Source organism: Elgaria multicarinata, chromosome 7, assembly GCF_023053635.1.
Source record: "Elgaria multicarinata webbii isolate HBS135686 ecotype San Diego chromosome 7, rElgMul1.1.pri, whole genome shotgun sequence".
NCBI lineage: Eukaryota > Metazoa > Chordata > Lepidosauria > Squamata > Anguidae > Elgaria > Elgaria multicarinata.
In genome coordinates this window covers 56,931,964-56,959,772 of record NC_086177.1, presented here as the reverse complement: position 1 = coordinate 56,959,772, position 27,809 = coordinate 56,931,964, and the positions used below count along the sequence as shown (strand labels likewise).

At 42.7% G+C, this 27,809-nt stretch overlaps 1 protein-coding gene across 2 annotated transcripts; it reads left to right on the top strand.

Moving 5' to 3' along the window:
* Nucleotides 1-1,379: 1,379 nt before the first annotated feature.
* Nucleotides 1,380-24,798, top strand: ABHD3 (abhydrolase domain containing 3, phospholipase). 2 transcript variants are annotated; one of them, XM_063130626.1, is made up of 9 exons: nt 1,380-1,579; nt 4,268-4,431; nt 9,771-9,953; nt 11,302-11,347; nt 18,405-18,517; nt 19,958-20,131; nt 21,429-21,477; nt 21,565-21,730; nt 24,169-24,798. In XM_063130626.1, exons 1-9 carry the CDS (start codon nt 1,430-1,432, stop codon nt 24,345-24,347), a joined length of 1,224 nt encoding a protein of 407 aa, XP_062986696.1. In that variant the 5' UTR covers nt 1,380-1,429; the 3' UTR covers nt 24,348-24,798. The 2 variants fall into 2 exon arrangements, with proteins under 2 accessions (XP_062986696.1, XP_062986697.1); XM_063130627.1 differs by lacking the exon at nt 1,380-1,579 and adding an exon at nt 2,595-2,698.
* Nucleotides 24,799-27,809: the final 3,011 nt, after the last annotated feature.

The following is a 27,809-nucleotide window of genomic DNA, read 5'->3' as shown; positions in this document are numbered from 1 at the left end:
TGGGGTACTGCAGGGCTCTGTCCTGGGCCCAGTGCTCTTCAACATTTTTATTAATGATTTGGACGAGGAGGTGCAGGGAACACTGATCAAATTTACAGATGACACAAAATTGGGTGGGATAGCTAATACCCTGGAAGACAGAAACAAACTTCAAAGTGATCTTGATAGGCTGGAGTGCTGGGCTGTAAACAACAGAATGAAATTGAATAGGGATAAATGCCAAATTCTACATTTAGGAAATAGAAACCAAAGGCACAGTTACAAGATGGGGGATACTTGGCTCAGCAATACTACAAACGAGAAGGATCTTGGAATTGTTGTAGATTGCAAGCTGAATATGAGCCAACAGTGTGATATGGCTGCAAGAAAGGCAAATGCTATTTTGGGCTGCATTAATAGAAGTATAGCTTCCAAATCACGTGAGGTACTGGTTCCTCTCTATTCGGCCCTGGTTAGGCCTCATCTAGAGTATTGTGTCCAGTTCTGGGCTCCACAATTCAAGGACACAGACAAGCTGGAGCGTGTTCAGAGTAGGGCAACCAGGATGATCAGGGGTCTGGAAACAAAGCCCTACGAAGAGAGACTGAAAGAACTGGGCATGTTTAGCACGGAATAATGGGCTCAAGTTAAAGGAAGCCAGATTCCTGCTGGACATCAGGAAAAACTTCCTGACTGTTAGAGCAGTATGACAATGGAATCAGTTACCTAGGGAGATTGTGGGCTCTCCCACACTAGAGGCCTTCAAGAGGCAGCTGGACAACCATCTGTCAGGGATGCTTTAGGGTGGATTCCTGCATTGAGCAGGGGGTTGGACTCGATGGCCTTATAGGCCCCTTCCAACTCTGCTATTCTATGATTCTATGTCAGGAAGTGATGAATATTGCATAATTATTTTTCTTTGTATAAGTGGTTACTTTTCTTTTTCGTTTGATAAAAGTAACCATGGGGTTGTTGGTTTTCCTGTTTTTTTTTTTAAAAAAACATATTTTAAGAAGAAGAAGAAAAGTTAGCTCAGCTCAAATGTGCACATTTGGAACGAACTTAGCTCTTCAGAGATAGAGCGAGAGAGACAGACAGGAGCGCGGCCGGCCAACACACATTCCCGTCGCTGCCCCCGCCTCTGGTTTCCACACCCGGAGAAACAGGAGGAACGAGGGCGGAGCACCCGGGGCTGCCCTGTAGCTAAACAGCGGCCGCAGAAGCCGGAGAAGGCGAGAGCCTCTGGCTGCTGTCGCTGCCTCCTCCTGCTGCTGCTGCTGCTGCTGCTACGGCAAGTGGCCGCCTCCTGCTTGGGAACGCGCCGGAGGAGGGGGTCGCCATCCCGGTTGGGCTCAGCGGCGGCTGCTCCTCGGCGCCCCGATATACTGCCCCCGCCCCCGGACTGTAATGTAAGCTGCGGCGCGCCTCTCCCTGGCGGCGACTTCTGGAGATGAACCTGCAAGGGCTGACCCGCGAGCTCTCCGTGTACCTGGAGAGCCGGGTCCGGGAGGGCTTGTGGGCGTCCGGCGTCGCCGGGTGGTCGTTGGTGCTGTGCTTCGGGGCCGCCTACGCTTGCTATTACCTCAGTAGCATCGCCAAGGTAAGGGGAGGCCACGCGCTTCCTCCGGGGGCGCTTTTGGTTAGCGCGGGAGGGACACCCCCCCACACACACACACCTGGCTGCCGGTGGAGCTCAGCGAGCGGGGAGGAAGCGGAAAGGGCAGCCGAGGTCACCGTCAGGCTAAGCCCCTCTTTTGAGTCGTGTCCTTGGCTGGCGTGCCGGGAAGCGCTTTTAGAGATCACCCGGGGAGGCAAGGGAACGTGTCTGCCGAACCCGGAGATCTGCTGCAAATAGAGGTGCTTTCTGGGGTGGTGGGGTGGGGGTAAAGTGGCCTCTTCACTTCCCCCATTCCCGCCCCTCGTTTTTAACGAATAAAATAAGAATCGGTTTAACTTCGCTTCCCCACCCCCCACCCCAAGCGTAACCTGGTGCTTCAGTGTTTGCGCAGTACATACTGCAGATGAACCGACGGCCAGTTTGTGGGGCGGGAGGTGGAGGAGGAGTGGGTGGGTGCGGGAGAGACAAACGGAAACACCAATGTAGATTCTAAAATCACGCACTGGGACATGTTGTAGATGTGAAGGGCCCTCCTTTTCTTTTCTTTCTTTTCTTTTTTTAGAAAAATACCCAAATTTGACATGGGTAATGATCAGAGCCTTTTTCCCATCGGGATAATAATTTGAACAGTGGAGGTTGGTGGCTCCAATCTCAGTGGGGCAGTGGCTCCACGTTGGGTTCCAGTCAGAACCAGTAAGAACTCAATCAAGGTGATGAACCCAATCCCCAAACTAGGTTCACCACCTTGGATAGCGCCTTTAGAGTTCTGAAACCCAGAGTAGATTCACAGTCATCAGAGCCACAAGCCTACCCTAAAACTGAATACAGTATTCCTTTCTGTAAAATATATTTCTTTTTGCTTTATAAGAACAGAAGATCCCTGCTGAATCAAAAGGAAGATCCCCTATCTAGCATCTCCCAGATCTCTTGGACTACAATTCCCATCATACCAAGCCAGCATGGCTATCACATCTGGAGGGCACCAGATTGGGAAAGGCCTGACTAGTCCAACATCCAGTTTCCTCTCACAGTGGCCTGTTAAATGCCTCTGGAAAGCCCACAAGCATGAACCTGGAGGTTGCATATAGAGGAACATGTAAGGTGAGGCTAGGGTAGATCAGAAAAACATTCCAGGAAAAGTAGAATCCTCCCTTTTGTAAGGTTCCCCCCTAAAGATATATATATTTCTGCAAACTTTAGGATTCCCCCTATCCTGTTCCATTGGGACTTGAGGCTCTCAGGGGAAGCGGATATGGCCAGGCCCATTTTCTTTCACAACGGCCAAGCAGAGCAAGGAATGATCAGGACAAGTCAAGGGTATCTCTTGGGCAGAAGTCAGGGAATTCAACACCAAGGACAGTTCCCAGGGCAAAGGGGCTGCTGGCTGTTGTAGCTACAGAGTAGAGAACCTGATGCTGAACCAGCTGTTTTGGACTACAACTCCAAGCATTCATGACCATTGGCCATGCTGCCTGGGGCTGAGAGCTGAAGTTAAAAAAACATCTAGAGTGTGCCAGGTTGGTGTCCTCTGAGTCAGAGTATGATGGTAGTGCCACATCCTCTAGACAGGAGGGTGTGGAAGAAGCCACTGAACAGTCACCCCTGGGTGGAGCAGCCTTTTAATAATGTGCTGCTTTTAATAATGTATTAGTTTTAAATGTTTTAATTAGTTATATGTATTTTATGGTGTTTGCATTTGTGTTGTCCCCCGCCTCAATCCAGAGGGAGAGGCGGGTAACAATGTTTTTTTTTAATTATTATTATTATTATTATTATTAATCACCTCTGAGCCTTTAATGGAATATTATGGGCCTTTGGGGTCAGGAGTGATAACAGCCCTGTGCTTGCTCTTGTATGTGGACAATGTTCTTTGGCTACATAAGGATCCTGTCATAAATCACAGGAGTTGCAAGATAAGCCACGGCTAGAATCTTCAATTAACAGTCCAAGATCAGTATGCCAGAAATATCAGTTGGGAACCAAGTTAAACAGTACAGGTTTCAGGGATGTGCAGAAGAGTAGTTTAGGTCTTTCCAGGGTCAGATATCATTCAAACAAAGTCAAGGAGCTGGTAGGCAACCAACTAGGACAGAGCACAAAACAAGGCATTTGCTTCCAGCAATCAAACAGCGTCTCTGGCTTGCCTTATATTGGGATGCTGATAATGGAGTGAGACCAGCTGCATTGGCCTGCAAGTAGCTTCTTGTCTGCTCGTGTGAAGGGCCCTTCCCCAAACACTCCCAGTTTTAGCTGTTCAGCATTTCTCCTCCAGGCAGAGACACAGCAGATCCATATGCAGAGAATGAGTTTGCTATTAGTATATAGGGGTGTGATCCGCTTCGCTTAGAATCGGTGAAGCAACAGCGAACTGGGGTGATCCGCCTCCCCTACAGGCAGAGGAGAAGCGGATCGGGGGGGGGGCTGGAGAAGCATGGCTAACTCCTTTAAAGTTCTGGCCGGTTCTGACTAAAACCCAGAGTCACAGCCCCACTGAAATCAGAGCCATCAGCCTCCCCTGCCTATAGCATATGAAAGACCTGCATGCATATTGCTGTCTTACTAGCCTGAAATTGTTTCCTTGATGTATTCAGTGTATTATGACTAAAAACTATTGAATTGATCTATCTTCCTTTCCTCCCCTGCCAAACACTTGCCCGTCTTTCTCTTTAGAAACCTCAGCTGGTGACTGGAAGTGAAAACTTCTTCAGCTTTCTGCAGGACCATTGCCCTGTGCTGACAGAAACATACTATCCCACAGTGTGGTGCTGGGAGGGCCGTATACAGACCCTTCTTCGCCCTTTCATCACTTCGCGACCATATGTGCAATACAGGAAGTAAGTGCCTCTCTCCTACTTGACCACTCCCCAGCAGAAGCTTTAAGAATGCTCATTCCATATATAGGGCAGTATCCTATAAGATTGCTGTGCTCCTGCTCTTTCTATTGTGCCAGCAGGACCCAATGCTAACACTTCCTAAAGCAACCCCAGGGAAATGTTTGTTTCTGGAATGGAACAGGTCAGTTGAACTCCCTTCTTCTGCAAGCTCCACTTACCTGCCTTGTTCTGGAAATTAGTGTTTTGGCTCATTTCCATTTGCTTAAGGATCCACTCACTTCCCATTGCCCTAGCAGTGGATACTGCCCATAGCACACATATACTTTAAATACTGACTCTATTCTGTTACATCAGTCATGCTAAGAACATAAGAAGAGCCATGTTGAATCAGACCAAAGGCCTATCTAGTCCAGCATTCTGTTCACACAGTGGCCAACTAGCTGATTGTGAGAAGCCTACTTGATCATGGTGGTGGTGAGGAATTAAATAGATGTTTGTAGCCTCCTCCAACTGTAGCCCTTCACACATTCCAGGAATGTGTTTAACATGGAGAGTGGAGTGAGAACACATGTGGTAGCTCCACCCAGTGTTCCCACCACCTCCACTCCCAGATCTTTGCACCCTGGGCAGAAGTTCTGAAGTTGGAACCCATGTGCTTTCAACTGAATGCACATAGGCTCCTCCATGCGATTAGGAACGCCAATTGTGCAGGGCTCCTGTATGCATGGAAGAGTCTATGTGCAAAATGGAGCTGGCAGGGTCAGGACATTGGGGTCATGGTTCTCCTCTGCCTCTCCATGCATTCTGGGAACATGTGAAGAGTGAAGAGAGCTACTGTATTTACACATATATGTATGAATTGGCCATCCTTCTGAGCATCCTACCCCATCTTGATTGTAGCTTATTCGTGTAGTTACTGTCTTAAAGGCACTTTCACTATCCTGAGGAACTGGGCTGCCTGAACAGCACATAACAATGTTACTCAATTTCTGTGTTTGGAAAAGGGAACACTAACAATTCAGAATATAGAACGTCACACAATGGAAAGCAGACTTATTTTCTAAGGATTCTTGTCAGAGAATTCACTGTCAATCCTAATGCTTTAAGGATTTTCTGATATTTATTTAGCTGCTAAATTTTAGCATACAAACCGATGGATGAATTAAACTATTTCATCATTAACAGGGGTGTGTGCAGAAGATAGCTTATTTATTAAAAGTCTTCATGGAAAGAAAAGTTGTTTCCACACACCTAGTTTATATTCTCTTCCAGAAAGCCACCCTGAAGCTTACTTCTCAACGTCCTTTTTCCATGCTTTCTCACTTACACATACTGTTTGCCACTTAGCTGCTAGATAAAAAGCACAGCAGATTGTTTTTCAGCATCCTAGTCATGTGCCTGCTCACAGTACTCTGCTTACACAGCAATTAATTTATAAGACTGACTTAAGGAGAAATCCTGTTCTCACTGATAAGCCAGCTAAGGGGACTCAGAAAGCAGCAGAAATGCTGCACCAGTGTTGGAAATAGAACTATACTTCATTCCATGTATAGGGCAGTATGTCACGTATAGGGCAGTGTTTCTTTTAAAAGTGTATTTTTAATTATTATTATTATTATTTATTTATATAGCACCATCAATGTACATGGTGCTGTACAGATAACACAGTAAATAGCAAGACCCTGCCGCATAGGCTTACAATCTAATAAGTTGTAGTAAACAATAAAGAGGGAAGGAGAATGCAAACAGGCACAGGGAAGTGTAAACAGGCACAGGGTATGGCAAAACCAACAGTGTAAAGTCAGAACAAACTCAATATTTGAAGGCTATAGGGAAAAGAAAAGTTTTGAGCTGAGTCTTAAAAGCAGTGATTGAGTTTGTAGTTCTCAAGTGTTCTGGAAGAGCGTTCCAGGCGTAAGGGGCAGCAGAAGAAAAAGGACGAAGCCGAGTAAGGGAAGTGGAGGTCCTTGGGCAGGCGAGAAGCATGGCATCGGAGGAGCGGAGAGCCCGAGCGGGGCGATAGTGTGAGATGAGAGAGGAGAGATAGGCAGGAGCTAGGCCGTGAAGAGCTTTGAAGGTCAGTAGGAGAAGTTTATATTGGATTCTGAAGTGAATTGGAAGCCAATGAAGAGATTTCAGAAGTGGAGTGACATGGTCAGAGCGGCGGGCCAAGAAGATGATCTTAGCGGCAGAGTGGTGGACAGAGACCAGCGGACTGATGTGAGACGAAGGAAGGCCAGAGAGAAGAAGGTTGCAGTAGTCCAACCGAGAGATAACCAGTGCGTGAACGAGAGTCTTGGCAGAAGAGACAGACAAAAATGGTCGAATCCTGGCAATATTATACAGGAAGAAACGACAGGATTTAGCTACTGCCTCGATGTGAGGAGTAAAGGAGAGCGAGGAGTCAAATATAAAGCCAAGACTACGAGCTTCCTTGACCGGAGTAAGCGTGACATCGTTGACAGTAAGGGAGAATGAGAGGTGAGGAGAAGGTTTAGGAGGAAAAACTAGCAGTTCAGTCTTTGCCATGTTAAGTTTCAAACGACGATGAAGCAGCCAGGCTGAGATATCTGAAAGACATGCCGAGATACGATCGTGAACATCTGGAGAAAGTTCCGGAGATGAAAGATATAATTGTGTATCATCGGCATACAGGTGATATTGGAGGCCGTGAGATTGAATGAGCTTGTGTTTTTATCCTGTTTTCATTATTTTATTCTATTCATTCACTGCTCCAAAATTCTTGAATGGGGAGTGGTATATAAATATTATAAATAAATAAATAAACTACAATTATACCATTTAAAATCTCCCAGCCTGCCCACAGAACGCTCTGCTGGCATAGGGGTTTCAGTGGCGATAGTCTCCTGGTGGAGCAGACTGGATGCACATCCAAATGCACATCAGAATGTAGGTGCAGTTTATCTGCACTGCATGGTTTTCAATTGAATGTATATCTCTGAATGCCCATTCTGGACAAGAATCCATGTTTGAATGTGCATATGAATGCCCGTTCCCTAAGAAGTGGAAAGTATGAGAGAACTGGAAAGCATCCACAATAGATCCAACTAGAGAGAACTAATCTCAAGATGCTGACAAAATAGTTTTATTCTTTAAGAAGTCCAATGCATTTAGGCCTTCCTCAGGAGAATTCTGGCACGTATCTTCAAAAGTATGAGACAATCTAACAGAGTTCTCTGAAATCTTTTTTAAGAATTCCCCTGAGCAAGGCCATTACTAGGCCTAAACATGTTGGGCTTATTAAAGAATAAAACTATTTTGTCAGCATCTTGAGATTAGTTCTCTCTAGTTGGATCAACCATTCTCTAAAAAGCAATGTGATGTGGAGAAAGCATCTGATTTAGGCCACCAACAGTGATCCACACATTCCATGTGTAGTTATCCTTAGTTCAGTGGTTCCCAAACTTGGATCTTCAGATAATGTTGGACTTCAGCTACTATCATTCCTGGCTAGCCTGGCCAATACTCAGGGATAAGGGGACATAGTCACATACCAAGGAAACCACTGTGATGACAGCCACTACTGTCCTTCTGATTCTTATGCTAGGAAGTGCCTGGCACTATTGCTGTTCCTCTGATTCTCACATTTGGGCAGTGGTGAAACAGTTTTTTTGTGGGGGGGAAGGGGGTAAAAATCTACAGCTTTCCTGCATAACTTGGGGTCTACTTAGGAACTACTAAGTTTAGGAACTACTAGGCTAAGCACTAGACCTTTTTATTCTCCCAGTATTTTAACGGCCCATAAATTAATTTGAACTTGCTATTTTAAATTTGTATTTTAAATTTGTATATTTGCATTGCTGCTGGGTTTTTTTTATCTTGGTTGTGCTTTTATATTGTATTTTATATTATGGTTTTATACTGTTGTTTTATACTTGAATTGTCTTAATTTTGTAAACCGCCCAGAGAGCTTCGGCTATTGGGCGGTATAGAAATGCAATAAATAAATAAATAAATAAATAAAATAGTCTGGTAGCCAGGAATGCCATGCAGGCAAGGGAGTGGGCTGGTGGGGGAAGGGGGATGCTGGAGGAGGGAAGCCCCCTCCCTTTCACTGTGCCTACCATAAAAATGCAGCTCTTTGCCCCTCCTCTGCCAGCTCCCAGCAGGCTAGTAAAAGCTTCTGCAGGCTTTTAACTTTTGTGTGCTTATTTAAAAGGCTACACTACTACTCTCGACTTTCTCTTTTGTCCTACTCAATGACAGGTTCGCCATGACATCAAAGTGGTTCATAAGCGATGGTGGCTGACTTCCCTAATTACCCTCACCAGGCATGGGTTGTAGTGATGTGTGAACCAAGTGAGGGTGGGTGGCCAAAGTGGTTAACAAGTCATGCAGAGTCTAAGGTCTTTTGTAGACCTGGGTCACACATAACAAGAAGCCACCATAGGTGAATTTCTCTGCAGGGCTTCTTGTCACACCAGTAGCTCTCATTTTGAATATTCAGGGGGCAGCGGGGGCATGCTGTAGCTTCTCATTATGTGCAAACTTGGTGAGGGTGGGTTGTTGGGGTGGTTGACAAGCCACCTGCAACCCTAAAACAGCCCATGGTTTCTGGGTGGCTTGTCAACCACCCTCACCAAGTTTGTGCATAACGAGAAGTTACAGTGCATCCCTGCCATGCCCTGAATATTCAAAATGCAACCCACCACTGCAAAGATAATCCCACAATGGCTTCTTGTTACATGTGAACTGGGCCATAGGAGTGCTGTGTGGTTTGTTAACCATCTAGCCACCCACCCTCACGGGTTTTGGACATGACAACATCATGTGCCCAGTGAGGATAATTAGGAGAACAGCTGGCACATGACCATCATGCACAGGGATGGTTAAAGAGCCACAGTGGCTTATTAACTATAGGGTGACCATATGAAAAGGAGGACAGGGCACCTGTATCTTTAAGAGTTGTACTGAAAAGGGAATTTCAGCAGGTGTGCTTTGTATATATGGGGAACCTGGTGAAATTTCCTCTTCATCACAACAGTTAAAGCTGCAGGTGCCCTGCCCTCTTTTAAATTTGGTCACTCTAGTATAGCTCCTGCACCTTTAACTATGGTAATGAAGAGGGAATTTCACCAGGTTCTCCATATATAAAAATGACACCTGCTGAAATCCCCTTTTCTATGCAACTGTTAAAGATACAGGAGCCCTGTCCTCCTTTTCATATGGTTACCTTCATGTCATGCAAGCCATCTCTATGTATCTGCACACGGGACATTTCCTGAATGAATAGTGGAGTGGGGTTGGGGGGCAGGAAGAGCTAATTGTATTGGTGTTGTTGTTGTTATTGCAAAGCTAATCAGTGTCGGTTCTTCCAGTGAGCTCATTACAGCAACAGATGGAGGACAGATTTCCCTGGATTGGTTTGATAATCGTGATAGCGTACTTTACCCAGATTCCAGCACCAGGCCCACTATCTTGTTGCTGCCTGGCCTGACAGGAACGAGCAGGGAATCTTACATTCTCCATATGATTGAGCAGAGCAAAGCACTGGGATACAGGTATAGTCACTTCCGCTTGCTGATGTTGCTATTTGAACAGCTCAGATTAAATTTTCACGAGGATGAAGCTGCAGTCATTTATGGTGGGTGAAAAGAGTGGTGGAGGAGACTTTCCATCCCTTCTTTTGCCCTTGCTTTCCACCTGTCGGATCCATTGATCTTTGCCAGAGGTTCCTTTGGGAGCTGTCTCCAGTAGAGAGGCTCCCCTGGTCACCACTACCACAACTGGAAGCCCTCTCAAGAGGAAAAAATCCCAGCTTGAGAGGGGTTGCTCCAGGAGCGTTTAAAATATCAATTAGGGATCAGGGAGAACCTGGCTTGACTGAAGTGCATGTATGGAACTGGTGACTGCTGTAGTATAGTGGCTAAGAAACTGAGCTGTGAGCTGGAAGCCTGTGGCTCAACTCTGACCCTCCTTTTGCCTTAGGGAAATGACTATTGCTTATCTTCAGTAGCCCCCTCTTGCATATGTATTAGGAGCATAATAATACTGAGCTGCCAGACAAAAATGGTATGAGAATGTCTGAAATGATCTAGGAGAAGCCCTTCAGAAATGGGCCATAGCAACCAACTTTTCTATTCATAAAGTGAGGGGCCTGCGTGCAGAGCCCAGATGACGGGTGGGGGGAGAGACAGGGTAGGAATGGCTCTCTACAAGTAAAAGAGACCTCCTATCTCTAGCAGAAAAATGTATCAGGGGATTAGAGTGATGTCACAACCACCACCCCAAAAATGGCATGCTTGTGTGTGCGTGTGGAGCAGCCTGCCCCAAGCAGATGCCCACCAGATGTGTTGGACTACATTCCCAGCATCCCTCAACCTAAACTACCCAAGACCCTTACCTTTCTCATCTGTACTTAAAACTGCAATCCTATGCACACCTCCCTGGGAGTAAGTCCTATTGAACTCAATGGGCTTACTTTTGAGCAGACACGTATAGGATTGCACTATAATATGCATATGCTAGCCTTGACTGCCAGAATAGACCTGGCAAGTGCTAGCTATCTTTATTTAGGGTTGGGACGATAGGGAGGCTCTGCTTTATTATTCCATAAGTATAAAGGTGTCAAAATACATTAATAGTTTAGGACTAAAGTTAGCTGACTTTAAAATGGCTCAAATTCATTGACTTGCAGTAACCACTCTTTGTGGGTAAGCAGTATGAATAGAAAATACTTAACTATATGTCTTATGTCTGTATAAAATGTGTCTGTGTCCAATGTCCATTTTGAATCATTGGCAAATCTAGAATTATAAGCTGGAGCGGGTTTGAAATGCATGGATCTTCACATCCAAAGTCACTCAGGTTAACAGTTCTGGTAAATAGTGCTCTTTTGTTTTTTTAAAGGTGTGTGGTTTTTAACAATCGAGGAATTGCTGGTGAAAATCTCTTGGTAAGAATTGCTCTTAAATTAAGTAAGAACGTTGAGCAACCATAATGTAAACATATAGCGAAGGGGCAAATACCTGGAAGCATGTAACACTTCTACAGGCAATTCATGGGAAGGCCATCATAGAGAGAACTAGTTCCTACTTGGCAGTTCCCACCCCCACCTTATGCCATACAGCACAAAAATAACAAAATTAAAAGTGTCGCACAAATAGTAAACTGACATCGCTCATTCACTCCATCGTTCTTCATGTTTAGTTGCATTCTCCTTTGGAATTTACCACCAGTTCCCATAAAGGAATTTGTCAGAAATGGAAAACAAAATAGAGACTTCCAACTTTGTGAATTAAATCAAAGCAGTAATTCAAATTATTATTATTATTATTATTATTATTATTATTATTATTATTATTATTTCAATTTATACCCTGCCTATTTATAAAATATTCAGCAGTAGTTCTCAAGCTGCGCGGCAATCCTCTGTAAAAAGAGACAAACATCTACTGGAGGAGACACAAATTGCACACTGGCCTTTACTAGCTCACTTACTGTGAGACCCTTGATGCAAGGAGGACGCAGAATGCAAAAGCACTCCTCCCAAGTACTCTGTTCCAATGGGCTGCGTCCACTTATGGCAGGACTCGCGTCAAGGGTTGGTATGGTTGGGCACCTGCCAAGACCCCACACCCCAGCAGGGACCCACTGACAACAGCCCTCTGGATTTGCTCCTCCTCTTCACCTTTGCAACCTGCTTGTTCCCTCTTGCTCTAGTCCAGATAACAATGGTGGTGAGAAGGAGCAGTAGGAGAATCCGCGGGCTACTTGCTCCATGGCTTTCTGCCTGTCAAGCAAGCAATTAGTAGCAATGATGAGGACGAGTAAGAGGAGCAATTGCAGCTGGTGACAATGGCAGTGAGGACATAGGCTCACTGGGGCGGGGGGGTCATTGAGGGTGTCTTGCCCAAGAGCCCTCAAAAACCTGGAGCAGGCACTGATGTATGGCAATGTAATGTATGGTACAGGATTGTAAGACCTAGCTGATGTCAAAGATGAGGGCAGGATAAGGCAATTGTGAAATAAGTGAGGCATGTGTTGGGGATCGCCTTCACGCAGTTGCCAAGCCCCCAATATGCTGGAAGGGCCCACTCCTGACTGGGCCTTGCTACTGTTGACATTTCCTTGCTTGCTGCACAGAAGGAAAGGGAATAAGATGGTGACAGCTGTTCCTTGTCACTGTCATGGATTGCTTGCCTGCCCGAGCAAGTAGTGATGGCAGTGAGGAGCAACAGCTGCTGTTGCTTGCCTTCTCCCTTCAGGGTCGTGATGTGGGAAGCCCAATTCCCACAGTGCCCAGAAGGGGAGAGGGCAGGTGAGTGAGTATTAGTGACTACTGCTCCTTGCTACCATCCGTGCTCATTCCCTCTCTTGCCCAAGCTGGGCATGTGGTAATGGCAATGAACAGCCACTCATCTGCATTCTCTCTCTGGGCGTTAGTGACAATTGGGCCAGTGAGACCGAGCCCATCTCTGCCCAGAGGGAGAAGGCAGGTGGATAGGCAGGGGCTGCTGCTTCCCCTCCTCACCATCCCTTCCTTTCTTACTTACCTGCTGGTTCTCTGGGCAACCAAGCAGGAGAGGAGGAGGAGGAACTATCATCATCAAGAAGGGAGGCCATCTAAACACCAGGGAGAAGCCTACCAAAGGCATCTTAAATGACAACACCTTCTGCGGAGGTTTATCACAACTGAAATAATATCACATTTTGGACAGCCTTACACATTTAACTCACTGGTTTCAAACAAAGTATTTATAATACATTCCTTTAATAAATCAGTGTGAGAATCAGTTTACAGCATACTTTGGAAATGAATGTACAAAGCAGTTTTGTGGCACACCAAGGCCTTTTTGATTATATTCAGATGAAGTAAAAAGATCTTTTGTTTGGCTGTATTTTCTGAAATTCCATGTAATCGGCTTTACATATTTTAGCATTAAAAGGCTCTTTTTCAGTGTAAACAGCTGCAGTTGCAGCCTATTCAGTGGAGATTTTTCAGCATTATGATGTACAATCCCATTCTAATGATTTTGAAACAATAATCAAGAAATGTATTATAGTCAAGTATGAACACATAAGTAAGTTCTCTTTATCTTGAGAACAGAAATAACTTCATCTTTTGAGCAATTGGTACCTTTTAGAAGAGTTAAATTATTAATAATACTCTAGAAAGACAATAATAATGCAGTCTTGTGGACGTTAAGTCCCATTATGTTCAGTGAGGCTTATTTCTAGGTAAGTGTGCACAGGATCACAACCTAAGGCATGTTTATCAGAGGATAAACCTGATTTAAGTGCATAGGATTTACTTTTGATTAGCAGCACAAATCCTATGCATGTCTACTCACAAGTAAGCCCCTTTGAGTTCAGTGGGGCTTACTCCCACATAAGTAGATATATAAAGATGTGTAGAATTGCATGGCATGTTGCTAAGCAAAACCGGTATTAGACATATTTCTCTATTACATATGTTTAAACCTTGCATAAAATAACGGTAAATAAATATTAAAAGACAGGGAAACACTCTTTTGTTGTCTCTGCCATCTTAGCACGAGCAAAACTAAAACATTCAAGGGGTATTTAAAATACTTACAGTCCAACCTAGAGTCTCATTGCACTGAAATATAACATGTTTCCCCCTTTTACCTAGTTGTCAGAGACCATACTGTGCATGCATCTACATTATGTAACCATAATAATTTTAAGGTGAACATTATTTGGATGTGGGTTGTCTGGATTTGTTTTCCATGGCAAAGTGTGCATGTGCACACACTGCAATCACAACAAAACAACCTAAGGTTCAAGACCCCCTAAAATAATGTTCACAGACAGCTGCCTAACCTAAAACAGTTCTTTACTAGTAACAAGCCATATAAATGAGATTCAAACACAGAGACCAAACCCTACAAAAAACCCAGATGTCTGTATCTCCATATTTACTCAGGCATCATTATTACAGGACCTAATAACATCAGCCACAGAGTCAAGAGTTCATTGACCTGCTCATCTTCCAGTATGATATATGCTACCATTGGCCAGTAATTAATGCCCTTCTGCATTCCCCATTCTGGCTAGCCTATAGTCTATGCAAAAGAATAAATTGACACAAATCTGACATCAAAAGGGGCATTATTCAGAAACCAGTGGGATAATATTTCAACCTGCGAGAACACTCTGTTATTGACCTTAAAGTGACAATTTTTGAAGAAAGGAACTTTGAAGGGAGACTCCAACATGAAACCACTGAATTACAACTAATCAAGAAGTTCAGTTCTGCTACCTGTGTCCTGAATCAAGTTAGCAGGTTTTTATCCCACTTCAGGTGGGAATCTACACTGGTGTTATTCTAACGTTTTGAATGGGTTACTGTGACGCACAGCGTCACGTGACCCTGGGTCTCCAACGTTGTATATGAGTTCTACTTACCGGTTCTATTTCTTAGTTCCAGCGTGGCTACAGATTCATGTGCCTCATTCTACCGGTAATTTTCCTCTCCCTTTCTCAGAGCTGCTGGGTTTGCTCCGCCCACTTCCTGTTCTCCTTCCTTCGCCCTGTTTGCTATCTTACCTGCTACAGCAGATGAATCACACCAGCCTTATACTGTGCAATCACTGACAATTGCATGCAAAGGACTCAGAAGTTTTCCACCTTAGAATCTGCTTTTATTGTGAAGTACTCCCATGCGTCCTGCCTTAAAATTTGAATCAAATTGGGTCATTGGTTGATATTTTATGATTTTTTTTTTAACATTTCCCCCCTCTTTGTAAAGGCGCTGAGGAGCGCTCAAAGGATTGCTGTAGCTCCGTGCAGGAAAATTAACAAGGGTCTCTTGCTCCCAGTCTGCTGCTAAAACTTTTCAATTTGCTCTCCCATCCAAACCCTGACCAGACCCAACCCTGCTTAGCTTCAGCAAAGTGGCTGGTTCCTATGCATTCAGGCAATTCCCTGGTACTTGTGTTAAGATGTTTTGGGAGGGAGGGAGTTTGTGTGTGTTTATGACTTGCCCTGCACTGCTGGCTAGGAATGAGGCAGGCAGTGGGCGGAGCAAGCCCAGCAGCTCAGAGCAACCCAGAACAATGGAAAGGATTTAACGATGCGCCTTGCAGTAACATTACAGCTAAACGTAAGTCACACTAGTGTGCCCCGTGATTCAGAGAACCGATACAGAGAACCACGTTAGAAAGGGACACTAGCAAAGTTATAAGACTAGTGTAGATCCGGCCCAGGTGTCAATTAGTTTACAAACAGCAGGATCATCTATTGTTGTAGATAATAACAGTGTTGTTATTATCAACACTGCTTTGTGAATGGCTACTGTAATTATTTTACATGTATTTAAGATTTAATAGAGTTATCATAATCTGTATTATTCCCATTGCATTTCCCTACAACCTCATTGCTTACTTCTCTCTCTCTCTCTCCTCCCATATGCATATGCTAATTTAGGATACACTTCATGGATCTGATGAAGTGGACTCTAGCCAACGAAAGCTTATGGTGTAATAAATATATTAGTCTTTAATTTGCCTCAAAACTCTTGGATGTTTATCCCCCATTCAGTGTTACCTGCAGTGAATTACAACACAAACAATGAATTTACCAGGAGGTAAATGTGGAGAAATGTGGAGAATTTTCCAATTAATAAGACCTCCAGAGTTTACTATATATTAGAATATGTGGCAGTGGTGTTGGTGTATGGAATTCACACCATATTTGCATTAATACAGAAGACCAAGTAACCATGTAGTAGAAAGTCATACACCATGGTTAACTGTTTACCATGGTGTACAGTCCACATTAGAATTTAAACATGGATTTCTTTGGAGAGCAATGTCTGTGAGTAACTTAAATTGTACGCTAAATATTTAGTAATGGATTTTATTATGTTGAGATTAAAACCACTGACATAATTTTAGCTTATAGAATGTAGCGGTATAAGCTGGAAGTCTCCGTTTCAGATTTCAACTCAGCCATAGACTCACAGCTTGGGGTATTCCAACCCTGAGTTTGCTGAAATAATCAGAATATGGGGGCAGGAGTTAATTGCAAGGGGGATTATAAGGAGGAAGAGGTACTTAATCACTTCTGGATCTGCTCACTGCCACCTGCAAATTCCCCACCCCAACCAATTTTCCTCCAGATTGATTCATTTTTGTTTCAGAGTCTAGCTGTTCATTTCCTGGCAGGTATTTAAGGGAAAAATTAGGTGGGTGGGTGAAGAGGTAAGCCCTCACCTCCTACCTGATACTCCATGGTTCCTTGCATTAAAGTTAGAGGGATATGTGGAGTTGGGAGTCCTGGATTTCCCTAAATTCTGCTCTTTGTGTCCAGCACCTCCAAGCTTCGGCCTGCCATCTGTAAAGTGAGAATAATAATGTTTGCTTGTTTTACAGGTTAGTATAAGGATTACTGGATAAATGTATGGGCATTACATTAATGCATGTATTGTGATTGCTATGCATTATAATGAGATAGAAAGTAGTATGTGTCAGCATTACTGCAGGTTCAATTTACAAGGCACATGGAACATTCCTATCCCACCTTGCTATGATAACCACAATGCATTTCAAAGCAGTTATCAGGGGCAGAGTATGGTATAAAGTGCTTTTATGAAATGCACACCTAAGCCCCTCCCATGTCCCCTTTCTGTGCAATTCTGTCCTGTCAACAATTTTATGCCCAGCAACTAGGGCACTTCTGATGAAGGTGACTCTTGCAAGTGTTGCCATGCTTCTGCACACTGTTGAAATGACCTTAGTTGGCTTTGGACACCAGTGCAATGCTGTGTTTGTGCAGCAGTCATTGTATCTAACTGTATGCATTTATTTGCAATTGGATTCCTAAGAATAATTATAAATATACTGTAAATTTATTTATTTATTACATTTTTATACTACCCAATAGCCAAAGATTATATGAATCCATATAATCATATCAAGGTAGAAGATGCTACCTTGATATGTTGTAACCTTTAGTATGACTAAATTGCACAGCAAGACCTATTTGGGGGTAGAAATTGGTTGGCAAAACGCAGGTAGTGCAGTTTATGCCCACCCAAGCTGTGTGCATTTGAAATCGTTTCTTGCCAAACAACATCAATTAGATCCAGATTTACAATGGGTGGTGATCTGCTAATGCCAGAGGAAGGGCATTTTTGCAGATCCCTCTGTCTTGGAATATTTACTCAAGTGGGCTGAGGGACCCTCCAGAGCAGCATGAAAGGCAGTCTGGGAGACTGCAGGGTGATTTAGTGAAAATGGTCTTTGCCCTTTCCTCCAGTGAAGAGCCTCCACAGCATCTTAGGACCATGCTTTATCCTGGGGATTGCCCCAGGATAATCCCTGTGCATTCACATGACACACAGGGGATCCTGGGGGCAGGGAGGGATGATCCCTCCATTTCCCCAGGATTATTGGGATGGCTTTTAGCCTGATTTTTCCCACAGTCTCGGGATCGTCCCAAGACCACAGGAGGTGTGGGCAGCCATCCCGGTTTTGTCCTGGCTCCTTGCAAGTAAACACAAGGAGCCAGGAACCGGGCATGGAGCTCTTCAGGTGCTCCGTGCCCATTGGGAGTGGGAGGAGGGAGCACGATCGGGTTTTAAAAAAGGAAACCTTACTTTTCCGTAGAAGTGCTCGTGCGCTTCTATTAAAAAAAAAATGGCGGCCGCAACATCCTTCTTTCCTTCCGGGATGTCACACATGCTGTCTGTTCAAAGGGGTGGATCTCGCAAGCAGAATACTGTGAGATCCTCCCCTATCCCTCCCAGAATGCCGGGAGGTGTAGACATGCCCTTAGTCTGTTCCAAGCATGGAAGAAGTCCTTTAGTTCACAGGACAGTCTGCATCCAACCCCATGTCTTCTAAAAAAAAATTGTCCTTATGGTGTGTGTTAACCTTATTATATTTTATTGCTGTATAAACGATCCTGGTGCTGCTTTGCTTTTGGTCTTCGCTTAAGGACTAAAAAAAATGATTGCACTCTTTCTCCCTTTTGGCTCCTTGTAGACACCAAGGACTTATTGTGCTGCTAATACAGAAGATTTGGAAACTGTTATTCATTATATATGTAGTTTGTACTCCTCAGCTGTGTTGATGGCAGCAGGTGTTTCTATGGGAGGGTAAGTTTTTATGTAACAGAAGTCCCAGTAGTATAACTCTGTGGTCATTAGAAAGCAATTTGCAAAGGCCCTTAGTAAAGGATTCCTCTTACATAGTACAGACTCAGTGTGAAATGGACCAACTTTAATTTTTCATCCTACTTCTACTTTACTGAAAGAATTATTTATTTATTTATTGCATTTCTATACCGCCCAACAGCCGAAGCAATTATAATTTATCAGAGGAAGAGTATTTTTAAAGGTGCTCTATTTGACTCTTCTACATAATCAGCTTGTGTTCATCATCGTCACTGACACATTTATCTGTTGGAACCTACAGTATCGGTCAGAAAACTGGCCCCAAGTGACTTCTACTCATGGGAGCTAGTTTTGAATATTTAAGCAGCATTTTATTATAATCCTCAGCTTTGAATGAAATGTCATTGAAGGGTAGTTATAAGTATCTGATGATCATGTAATATAAAACAAGGTGTCAGTCATGTTCCAGGGTTCTGAAGGCAACAGTATATGATAGTCATTCTGGTGGACAGGCATTGTTATTAACAGACTCCTAAGATCAAGATCAAAATCCTTATTGAGTCTGCTGAGGATTAATATAAAAAGGTGTGTGAGGCAGCAAAGAAATACATTTTTTCTCTCTTCTTTCCATTCTGTCTTTAGTTATTTTATTGTGATCACAAAGCATCAGCTATAAACTATAACACATTTATCCTTTGCCATTCTTAGTGTCTCTTCAAAAGAGCAGTGCCAGCTATCACTATACACTTTTATAGCAACATTTCACACATTGCATGGAAGTAAACATATTTGCCACATTCACAGTTTACATTTCTAGAATGTATACCAAAAAATACAATGTGTGAAATGACCCCAGAGGAATTAAGAGGAAGTATTATTGCTGACACCAAAATGTCGGTCTTCCTGAAGCAGAAAAATAAGGGGATAGAAAGAGCAGACAACGGGTTGGATTCAGAGACGCATGACCAGTGTTCTGCTTGTGGAATCGGCTGTTCTGACTCTTCCTTCACACTGTGGCTACCAGTGCCTTCGAAAAGCTGATCCCAAGGGCAGAGGGACCCTTGGGAATATTGTGGAATATGGTGTGGTGGACTGCGAAACGAGGGGGAACGAAATTGCATCACCTTTTGCATGAGTGGAAGTCTCTTGCCACTTGCGCAAGACATTTCTGGATCCAACCCAATGGATTCATATAATCTTTGAGAATAGTTGGCTGCACTATCAGCTTCATCATAAAATGTAATGCGACAGTATTAAAAGGTTTACCTAATATGACTGGAGCGGCCTTGACATTGAGCCCAGTCTGATAGGCACATATGCTACTACAGATGTTTAGGATTGATATGCCAGAGAACTACATGTCTATGAGTGCCACCTATGGTGAAATATTATTTCAAATGTTTATTTCTCTCCTGTTTGTAGCATGCTTCTTTTAAATTATCTGGGCAAAACTGGCAGAGAAACACCACTAAAGGCAGCTGCAATATTTTCAGCAGGATGGAATGTTTTTGAATCGGCAGACTCACTGGAAAAACCCATGAACTGGCTTCTCTTTAATTATTATTTAACCACCTGTCTACAATCTTCAATTACTAGGTGAGTCAACCTCTGATTCATTTTGAAAGACGCAGTATGTTAGCGTGGAATTCTGTTTCATTGTGAGCCACGTTAAGAATGTCAGTTATCTGAATGACCACTGTCACCCATTTATCAATCTACACAACTAGATCAGTTCCTAGATCCAAGGACTCATTTATGTCCCTGGCTATTAGGGTGGTGAGCATGAGCAAAAAGGCCTTTTAGCTGAAATTATGTATTTGATTTGGTCATTTTTGCTGGGCTGTACATTGTTGCGTTTACTATTAGTATTGGTTCTTACTAGAACCAATACTAATAGTAAATTGATTATTACAGTGTTTTATGGATTTAAAATGTATCACTGTTTAATATTGTAAGCTTATATGTTGAAAGCCCACCTTATGATGGCTTTATTTTAAAAGGCAGCCTACAAATACTTTAAATGCATAAATAAATATTAAATATGGAACACTACTAGCCCCTCCTTTTTGTAAAATTCCTGTAGAAGTATGGGCTATGAAATCCATCTCTTGGTGTGATGAACTCTTCTCCCCACCCCACCCATTCTGGGTAAAATTTATGAATTTGACCAACCAGCACTAAGCATATGCTATTAAAAAAATAAATCTATTGCTTGATGTGGTTAAACGCATGAGTAAAAAGAAGTGTCTGATTCACATCCCACCTCAAAAATCAACTCCCCAGTTGGTCTTAGACAAGCCACATCTCTCAGTTTCTGTTCCCATCTAAAATACCACAAGGGGAAACCAGGCTCATTCTCCCGCCTAACAAGGTTTTTGGCAACAAAACCAGCAGCCCTTAACCACTGAAAGGAACATTAACCTCCATGAAATGTTCATGGGGCCCTACTTGTGGGAATAATATTGCTGACTACCAACAAGGTTTCAGTAAGAAATACTGCAATCATGACTGAAAAACACTTTAAAGCATACATTACAAATCACAAATACTACTGCTTTCATCAATTGACTTGGATCTCAACTTTTTTTTAATGCACCTTATATGAATACATGCAAAAATCTTGAGACTGTAGTTAACCACATAAATGAACCCCTCATTTTGGGCTAGCTTTGCTCACATGATTACTCTTGACCTGTCATGCACGGGTGACATTTACTGCTATGTGTGTGGAGAGAGGCACCATCTTTCAGGTAGCCAACGGTACCACACTTCCAGGTTGACATATAAATTGGACCTAGTTTATAAAACTGCTGTCTGTCACGATATTGTGCTTTTGTATATGTATCTCAAGACATTTGATCCAGTTTTCAGGTTCCCCCTCTTTATTTTACAGACATCGGCAAATGTTTGATAAGCTATTTAATATGAACCTTGTCATGAAGGTATGATGATTAACCATTTGTTTTTATTTTCATATTTTAATTTTCCTAATACTTACAAAAAACCTTAACTTAAATTCTATACTGCAGGCTAAGACCATTAGGGAATTTGACAAACAGTTCACCTCAGTCATGTTTGGCTATCCTACAATTGATGATTACTATGCAGATGCTAGTCCGTGTCGTAGGCTGAAGAGAATTGGAATTCCAGTGTTGTGCTTAAATTCTCTGGATGATGTCTTCTCACCAAATCATGGCAAGTTGATTTTTTTATTATTATTTTTGCTTTTTCCTCTTAAGATGCTGCTTTTGGTTAACCCCAGATAGAATTTTGAATTGTACCTGAAACAGATTGGGCAGTTAGTACAGAGGTGGGCAGTGGTGTGATATGCTTCTGGTCTTAACACCACACAGTGGCCCAGTTTCTATGACCACTGAGACTTAAAGAAGCCATAGTGACTTGTTTAAGCTGCATTACATGCCAGATGCCATTTGCCTAATTACTTGCCTGGGCATAGCTGGTTGTATCATCCGAACCTGGGCGGCATGGCTTGTTTGAGGAGGGGAAACCCCTCAAATAACTAGAGCTGTGTATAACTGGCCTCTGAAAAAATTCCACCCTATTTGTGGGTTGAGAAATTGGGGGGGGGGCAATTATTTCACTGAATTTTTCAAGGGGAGGAGAAATTCTCCAACAATTTCTCACAGGTAGGCATCATCATGGGCAAGGGCTGTAGAACAGGTTCTTTCTAATTTTTTCCCCCCCTAAGGGATTTTTATTTTTTAGCACTGCATCAGCTGTGTTGGCAGCCTCCCCCCCCCTGCTCATTTTGCATCCTCCACAATGCCCCATATACCTAGCATCACTTCAGGGCATTGAGGGGAGGGAATGCAGCCACCAGGAAAAACAATAACGGTGAAAAAAATGTGTCAAAAATTCTGAAAGGTGACCTTTAATTTCTAGGAGGTAAGAAGTTTTCTTTCTGAAGTTTTCTTTCTCCCATGAAAGGGGCTTCCGTTTTCCTGCCTCATTCTAAGGGCTTTTTATAATTTATTTTGAATGTTGTTTGTTGGTGGTGTTTTTGACCTTACCTAATAACTGTATGGTGTCTGAGGATACTGTCTATATTTTTCTTTCTATTACACATCTCACCATTGCTCTACAGTCTCCTAGGCTGCCTGCACTTCCTGATCTGAGAAAGCCCTAGGGAATGAATACACTCATGATGTCTTCCTCTGGGCAGGAAGTGCAGGAAGCCAAGGGGGCTACAGGCTGCCAGAGAGATGATTGCACAATGAAAGATAGGTCGCTCACACACACTCTCTCCTCAGTTATCACATAAATAAGGTAAGCACAAGAACCCTGAACCAAACCTATGAGAATTTTGAATTCCTTTTCAAAAGCAATTTCTTTTCTATCAAATTGAATGAGAATGGTCAAAATTCTCATTGGAGAAATTTTCGGCACAGCACTACAAATAGTCCATGGCCTGTTCTTGGGCTATTTGAGGGTTGTTTCTCCCTCAAACAAACCATCCATTACGGCCTCTCCTGGACAGGGATAGCTTGACCACGGTGGTACAGGCATTGGTAACCTCAAGATTGGATTACTGCAATGCGCTCTATGTGGGGCTGCCCTTGAAGCTGCTCCGGAAGCTGGAGCTAGTGCAGAATGCTGCAGCTCGGCTGTTGTCTGGAGCTGCCCCTTTCCAGCATGTAACTTCTCTGCTGAGGGAACTGCACTGGCTGCCTATTCGCTACCGGGCCAGGTTTAAGGTTCTTGTGTACAAAGCCCTAAACAACTTGGGACCAGGATACCTGAGAGAGCGCCTTCTCCCTTACCAACCTGCCCAGTCACTGAGGTCATCCGAGGGCCTGCTCCTGGTGGTTCCACCTAGATCCATCCTCCGATTGGAATCCACCAGGGGAAGAGCCTTCAGCGTGGTGGCGCCCCTCCTGTGGAATTCCCTGCCTCTGGAGGTCAGACAGGCTCCAACCTTGTACTCCTTTCGGCGCCTCCTGAAAACATCTTTATTCCAAGAAGCCTTTCTTTAACATGCAGCCTTGGATTTCTGTGTTGTTGTTGTTTTTGCTTCTTTTTAAATTTTGTTTTAACTGTTTTATTCTGTTTTTATTTTCATTTTACCTTGTACACCGCTCCGAAATTTTTCCAATGAGGAGCGGTATATAAATATTCTAAATAAAAAAAAAAATCCACCCAGGTTTGGATACCATTACAAACTGTGCCTGAGCAGATAATAATTAGGCAAATGGCACCCAGTACACACTAGTTTAAGCCATGGTGACAATGCGTACTGGGGCAGTGTCAAATTTGGTACCAATAAAGTGTACTTGATTGTCAGAAAAGGGAACCCTTCATAAAGTACATATTTCATAATTCTTGGTTTCTATGCTTATGCAAATCTTCCTGGTTCTAATTTTTATTTTAAAATTGTGCAAAATGAAAAGATGTCCATTAGCAGAGTCCCAATCCTGTCATCTCAAAGGGTATATTGTTTCATATTTCATCTATGTCGTAGATTATTTACTTCAACTACCAAGATTGACTTTTTTAAACAGCATGTAACTAAAACTATCCATTAATATACAACGTTTGCATGATACTTTTGAGAAACAAATATTGGAATGGTAACTTATACTGTCTCCCCCCCCTTCCCCCCCTTTTTCCTTTAGCCATACCAGTAGAACTGGCAAAACAAAATCCTAATGTAGCTTTGATCCTTACTTCTTACGGAGGCCATATTGGTTTTCTGGAAGGACTGTGGCCAAGAAAGAGAACATACATGGACAGAGTCTTCAAACAATTTGTTCAAGCTGTGTTTGAGCATGGAAGTAAAATCCTTAATATGTAGCAACTTATCAGAACCATAATTGCAGCACAGTGACATATTATCAGGGTAATTAAGCTTAATGCACATGCTTTAGCAAATATGCCAGCAAATGGATGAAATCCATTATTAGGAGCAGTTTTTCTTAGATATTTTGCAATATTACTAATTTTATGTTTTTTATTTAAATATGCCTTCTAAGAATGACCTTAAATTAAAAAGCACTCTGCACACATTAAATTGCACTTAACCAAAACCATTATGTAAACAGAAAATACTCAGGTTTTTTATTTAGATAATTCACATTAAGGAATCTTCCATTTCATTACTTGTTCTCATGCAGTTAATGTTAAAAAACAGAGAAACAGGTTCTCGGGATGCAAAAATAAATTTATTTAACAAGAAGCCCAATGCGTTTCGTCTTGTGCCTTGTTTTGAGGCCTTCTTAAGGGGGCTGTAACATTAATGATAGTAAAAATTGTATTTTTTATTATCATTAATGTTATAGTCCTCTGAAAAAGGCCTCAAAACTAGGGACGAGCTGAAACACATTGGGCTTCTTGTTAAATAAATTTATTTTTGCATCCCAAGAACCTGTTTATCTTCTTTATGACCTACTTTGGATGCTCACCTTCTTCTGGTTTTTTTTTAATATTCAAAAACACAATTCTGTGTAATACATAAGTGGGCTTCTCTCTAAGAGCACTGATAGAGTAAATGCTATAGAAAGAGATTTTTAAAAACAAAAAATATAGCAGTTCAAAAAGCCATCTTTAACTATTGCCATGGACTACAACAGCATTCCTGATTTTTGCACTTGTTATACACTGTGGGGATTATATTTATAGTTTTTTCATTTATGCTGATGCCATATATGTCTTACTTTTTCACCACTGTTAGTCAACTTATAATGTTTATATTTATACCAGATGTTTTAAGTTGAAGCGCAGAATGGAAATAAATTTACATTTTTAAAGAAACACCTTGCATTGAATGTTTCATGCTGGTTTGTGCAATATTTGTATATAAATTATGTTTCATATGAGGAAAGCTAAGCTTCTTATTAGATTGCAATGAACAGGAACAGTTCAGGACGGAAGAGTATTTAAATTTCTATACCGCCCCATAGCCGAAACTCTCTGGGCAGTTTACATAAGAGTAAAACAATTAAAAACAATATACAAAATTTTAAACCACAAAATCATACAACATACACAGAAATGTTTATCTAAAAACAACTATAAACAGCTTTCTAAACAACTATAAAAACAGATCCAGGATTGATGAAACTCATCACATATTGCTAAATGTCTGGGAAAAGAGAAAAGTTTTAACCTGGCACCGAAAAGTTATCAATGTTGACACCAGGGGGGCCTTGTTGCGAAGATCATTCTATAATTGGGGGGCCACCACTGAGAAGCTTCCCTCGGAGTAGGCACCTGGAGCATCCACACACACATGGGATTAATTGTATGGGTAGGTTCATGTTAGGAAAGGCATTCTATTGCGGTTCCAAGCTGTGTAAGGCTTTATTAGAACCAGCATCTTGAATTGGGCTCGGAAATGTACAGGCAGCCAATGCAAGCAGGCCAAAGTTGTAAACTGCCCAGAGAGCTTCGGCTGTGGGGCGGTATATCTTCTATATAAATAAAAATGAAAAAGACCGTTCGTTACTGTCGTTATATCTCCGAAAGTTCTTCACCGATTGCTTTGAAATTTTGACACAGCGTTGCGTTCGAATACGCGAGCGTTGTTATGTAACTATGTTCTCTATGGGGTCAAAGGTTTGTCTTAAAATCGAAGAAATAGGCCTCCTCAAAACCAGTCCTGCTGATCATTGTGACATCACCAACCAGTAGGCCAATCCGCTGCCTCTGTCTCCTCTCCTATTTGCATGTACTCTCGCAATTGGCTGAGTGAATATAGATGTCACACCTGTGACAGTTACACGTTCTGAAGAAAGGTAACTGCCAGGAGTCTCTTGGAAGGGCCGCTTTTGGCAGTTTTTGTCTCCCAACAGGTATCAGGGTAATTGAAGTCCCCCATCACTACTACATCACACTTCCTTGAAACACTGGCAATTTGTTTCTCAAAAGTTTCGTCCTCGTCTTCTCCTTGATTGGGTGGTCAATAGTAGACTCCGATTATCATGTTCTTTTTATTCCTTGCCCCATTTATTTTAATCCAGATGCTCTCAATGGGGCTCCCAGTCTGATCCGCCTGTATTTCTGTGCAGGGATAGGTATTTTTAACATATAGTGCAACTCCGCCTCCCTCATCATCATCATCTCTTACCCGCCTCTCCCTCTGGATCTAGGAGGGAAACAACATTGAATACAAAAAATACATATGTTTGAACTTTCTGGTCCCTGTTATCAATCTGGCCACCGCAGTTTGCACAAGCTGCAGCTTCTGAACCGTCTTCAAATGCAGCTCCGCATAGAGTGCATTGCAGTAATCTAACTTGGAGGTTTCTAGAGCATAGACAACTGAAGCCAGGTTATCCCTGTTCAGGTAGGGGCCTAGCTGGACAGAAGATGTCATTTGTATGCATGGGGCAACTGGTGAAATTCCCTCTTCATTACAACAGTTAAAGCTGCAAGAGCCCTGCCTTCTTGACCAGATACAAAAGAGGGCAGGGCTCTTGCAGCTTTAACTGTTGTGAGGAAGAGGGAATTTCACCAGTTGCTGCGTGCATAGAAAATGACACCTTCTGAAATTCACTTTTCAATACAACTGTTAAAGATACAGCTGCCCTCTCCTCCTTTTCATATGGTCACCCTACATTTACAGAAGTTTTGAAGCATCCCCCTCTGAAGTGACATTGCTAAGCAGGCCAAAAAAAAAAAAAGTATAGCAAAAAACAACAACAAAACATTGGAAGATGGGGAGGCAAAGATGACTCCTCCACTCCTCCTGTGCCGCTGGCTTCAGCCCCCAGGATGCTGGATACATAGAAGCCTCTGAGTTCGGAGGGTCCCCTCTTGTAAGGGCACAAGCCATAGGATTGCACTCTTTGTTGCTTTAGGACAGCCTTCCCCAGATATTTTGACTTCAGCTCCCATCAGCCTCAGGCAGCATGGCCAGTTAAAGTCCAAAACATCTGGAGTGAAGCAGGCAGGGTAAGACTGCTTATAAAGCAGCCTTTTTGTTCCTAAAGTTATAATAGGCGACAATATATAAATACTTTGTCTTAAATTCTAAAAGAAAAGAGTCCATAATCCAACGCTATTCGATTTTAAAGATAAAAACAAAACAAAAACAGGCCCTGTGGGGGGAAAGGCAGGGAACAGGTTTGGGTTTTTTGTTTTTCAATTTTTCTGAGCCTCCACAACTCTACTTCAGACAAATGTAATCAGAAAGATGTTAAGTCAGCCTGATCCTCTGTTTTGCCTTAAGTAGCAGTGACCACTTCTGCTGCCGCACTGCTATATACAATCGTGTGAAAAAGAAAGTACACCCTCTTGGAATTGTATGATTTTATAT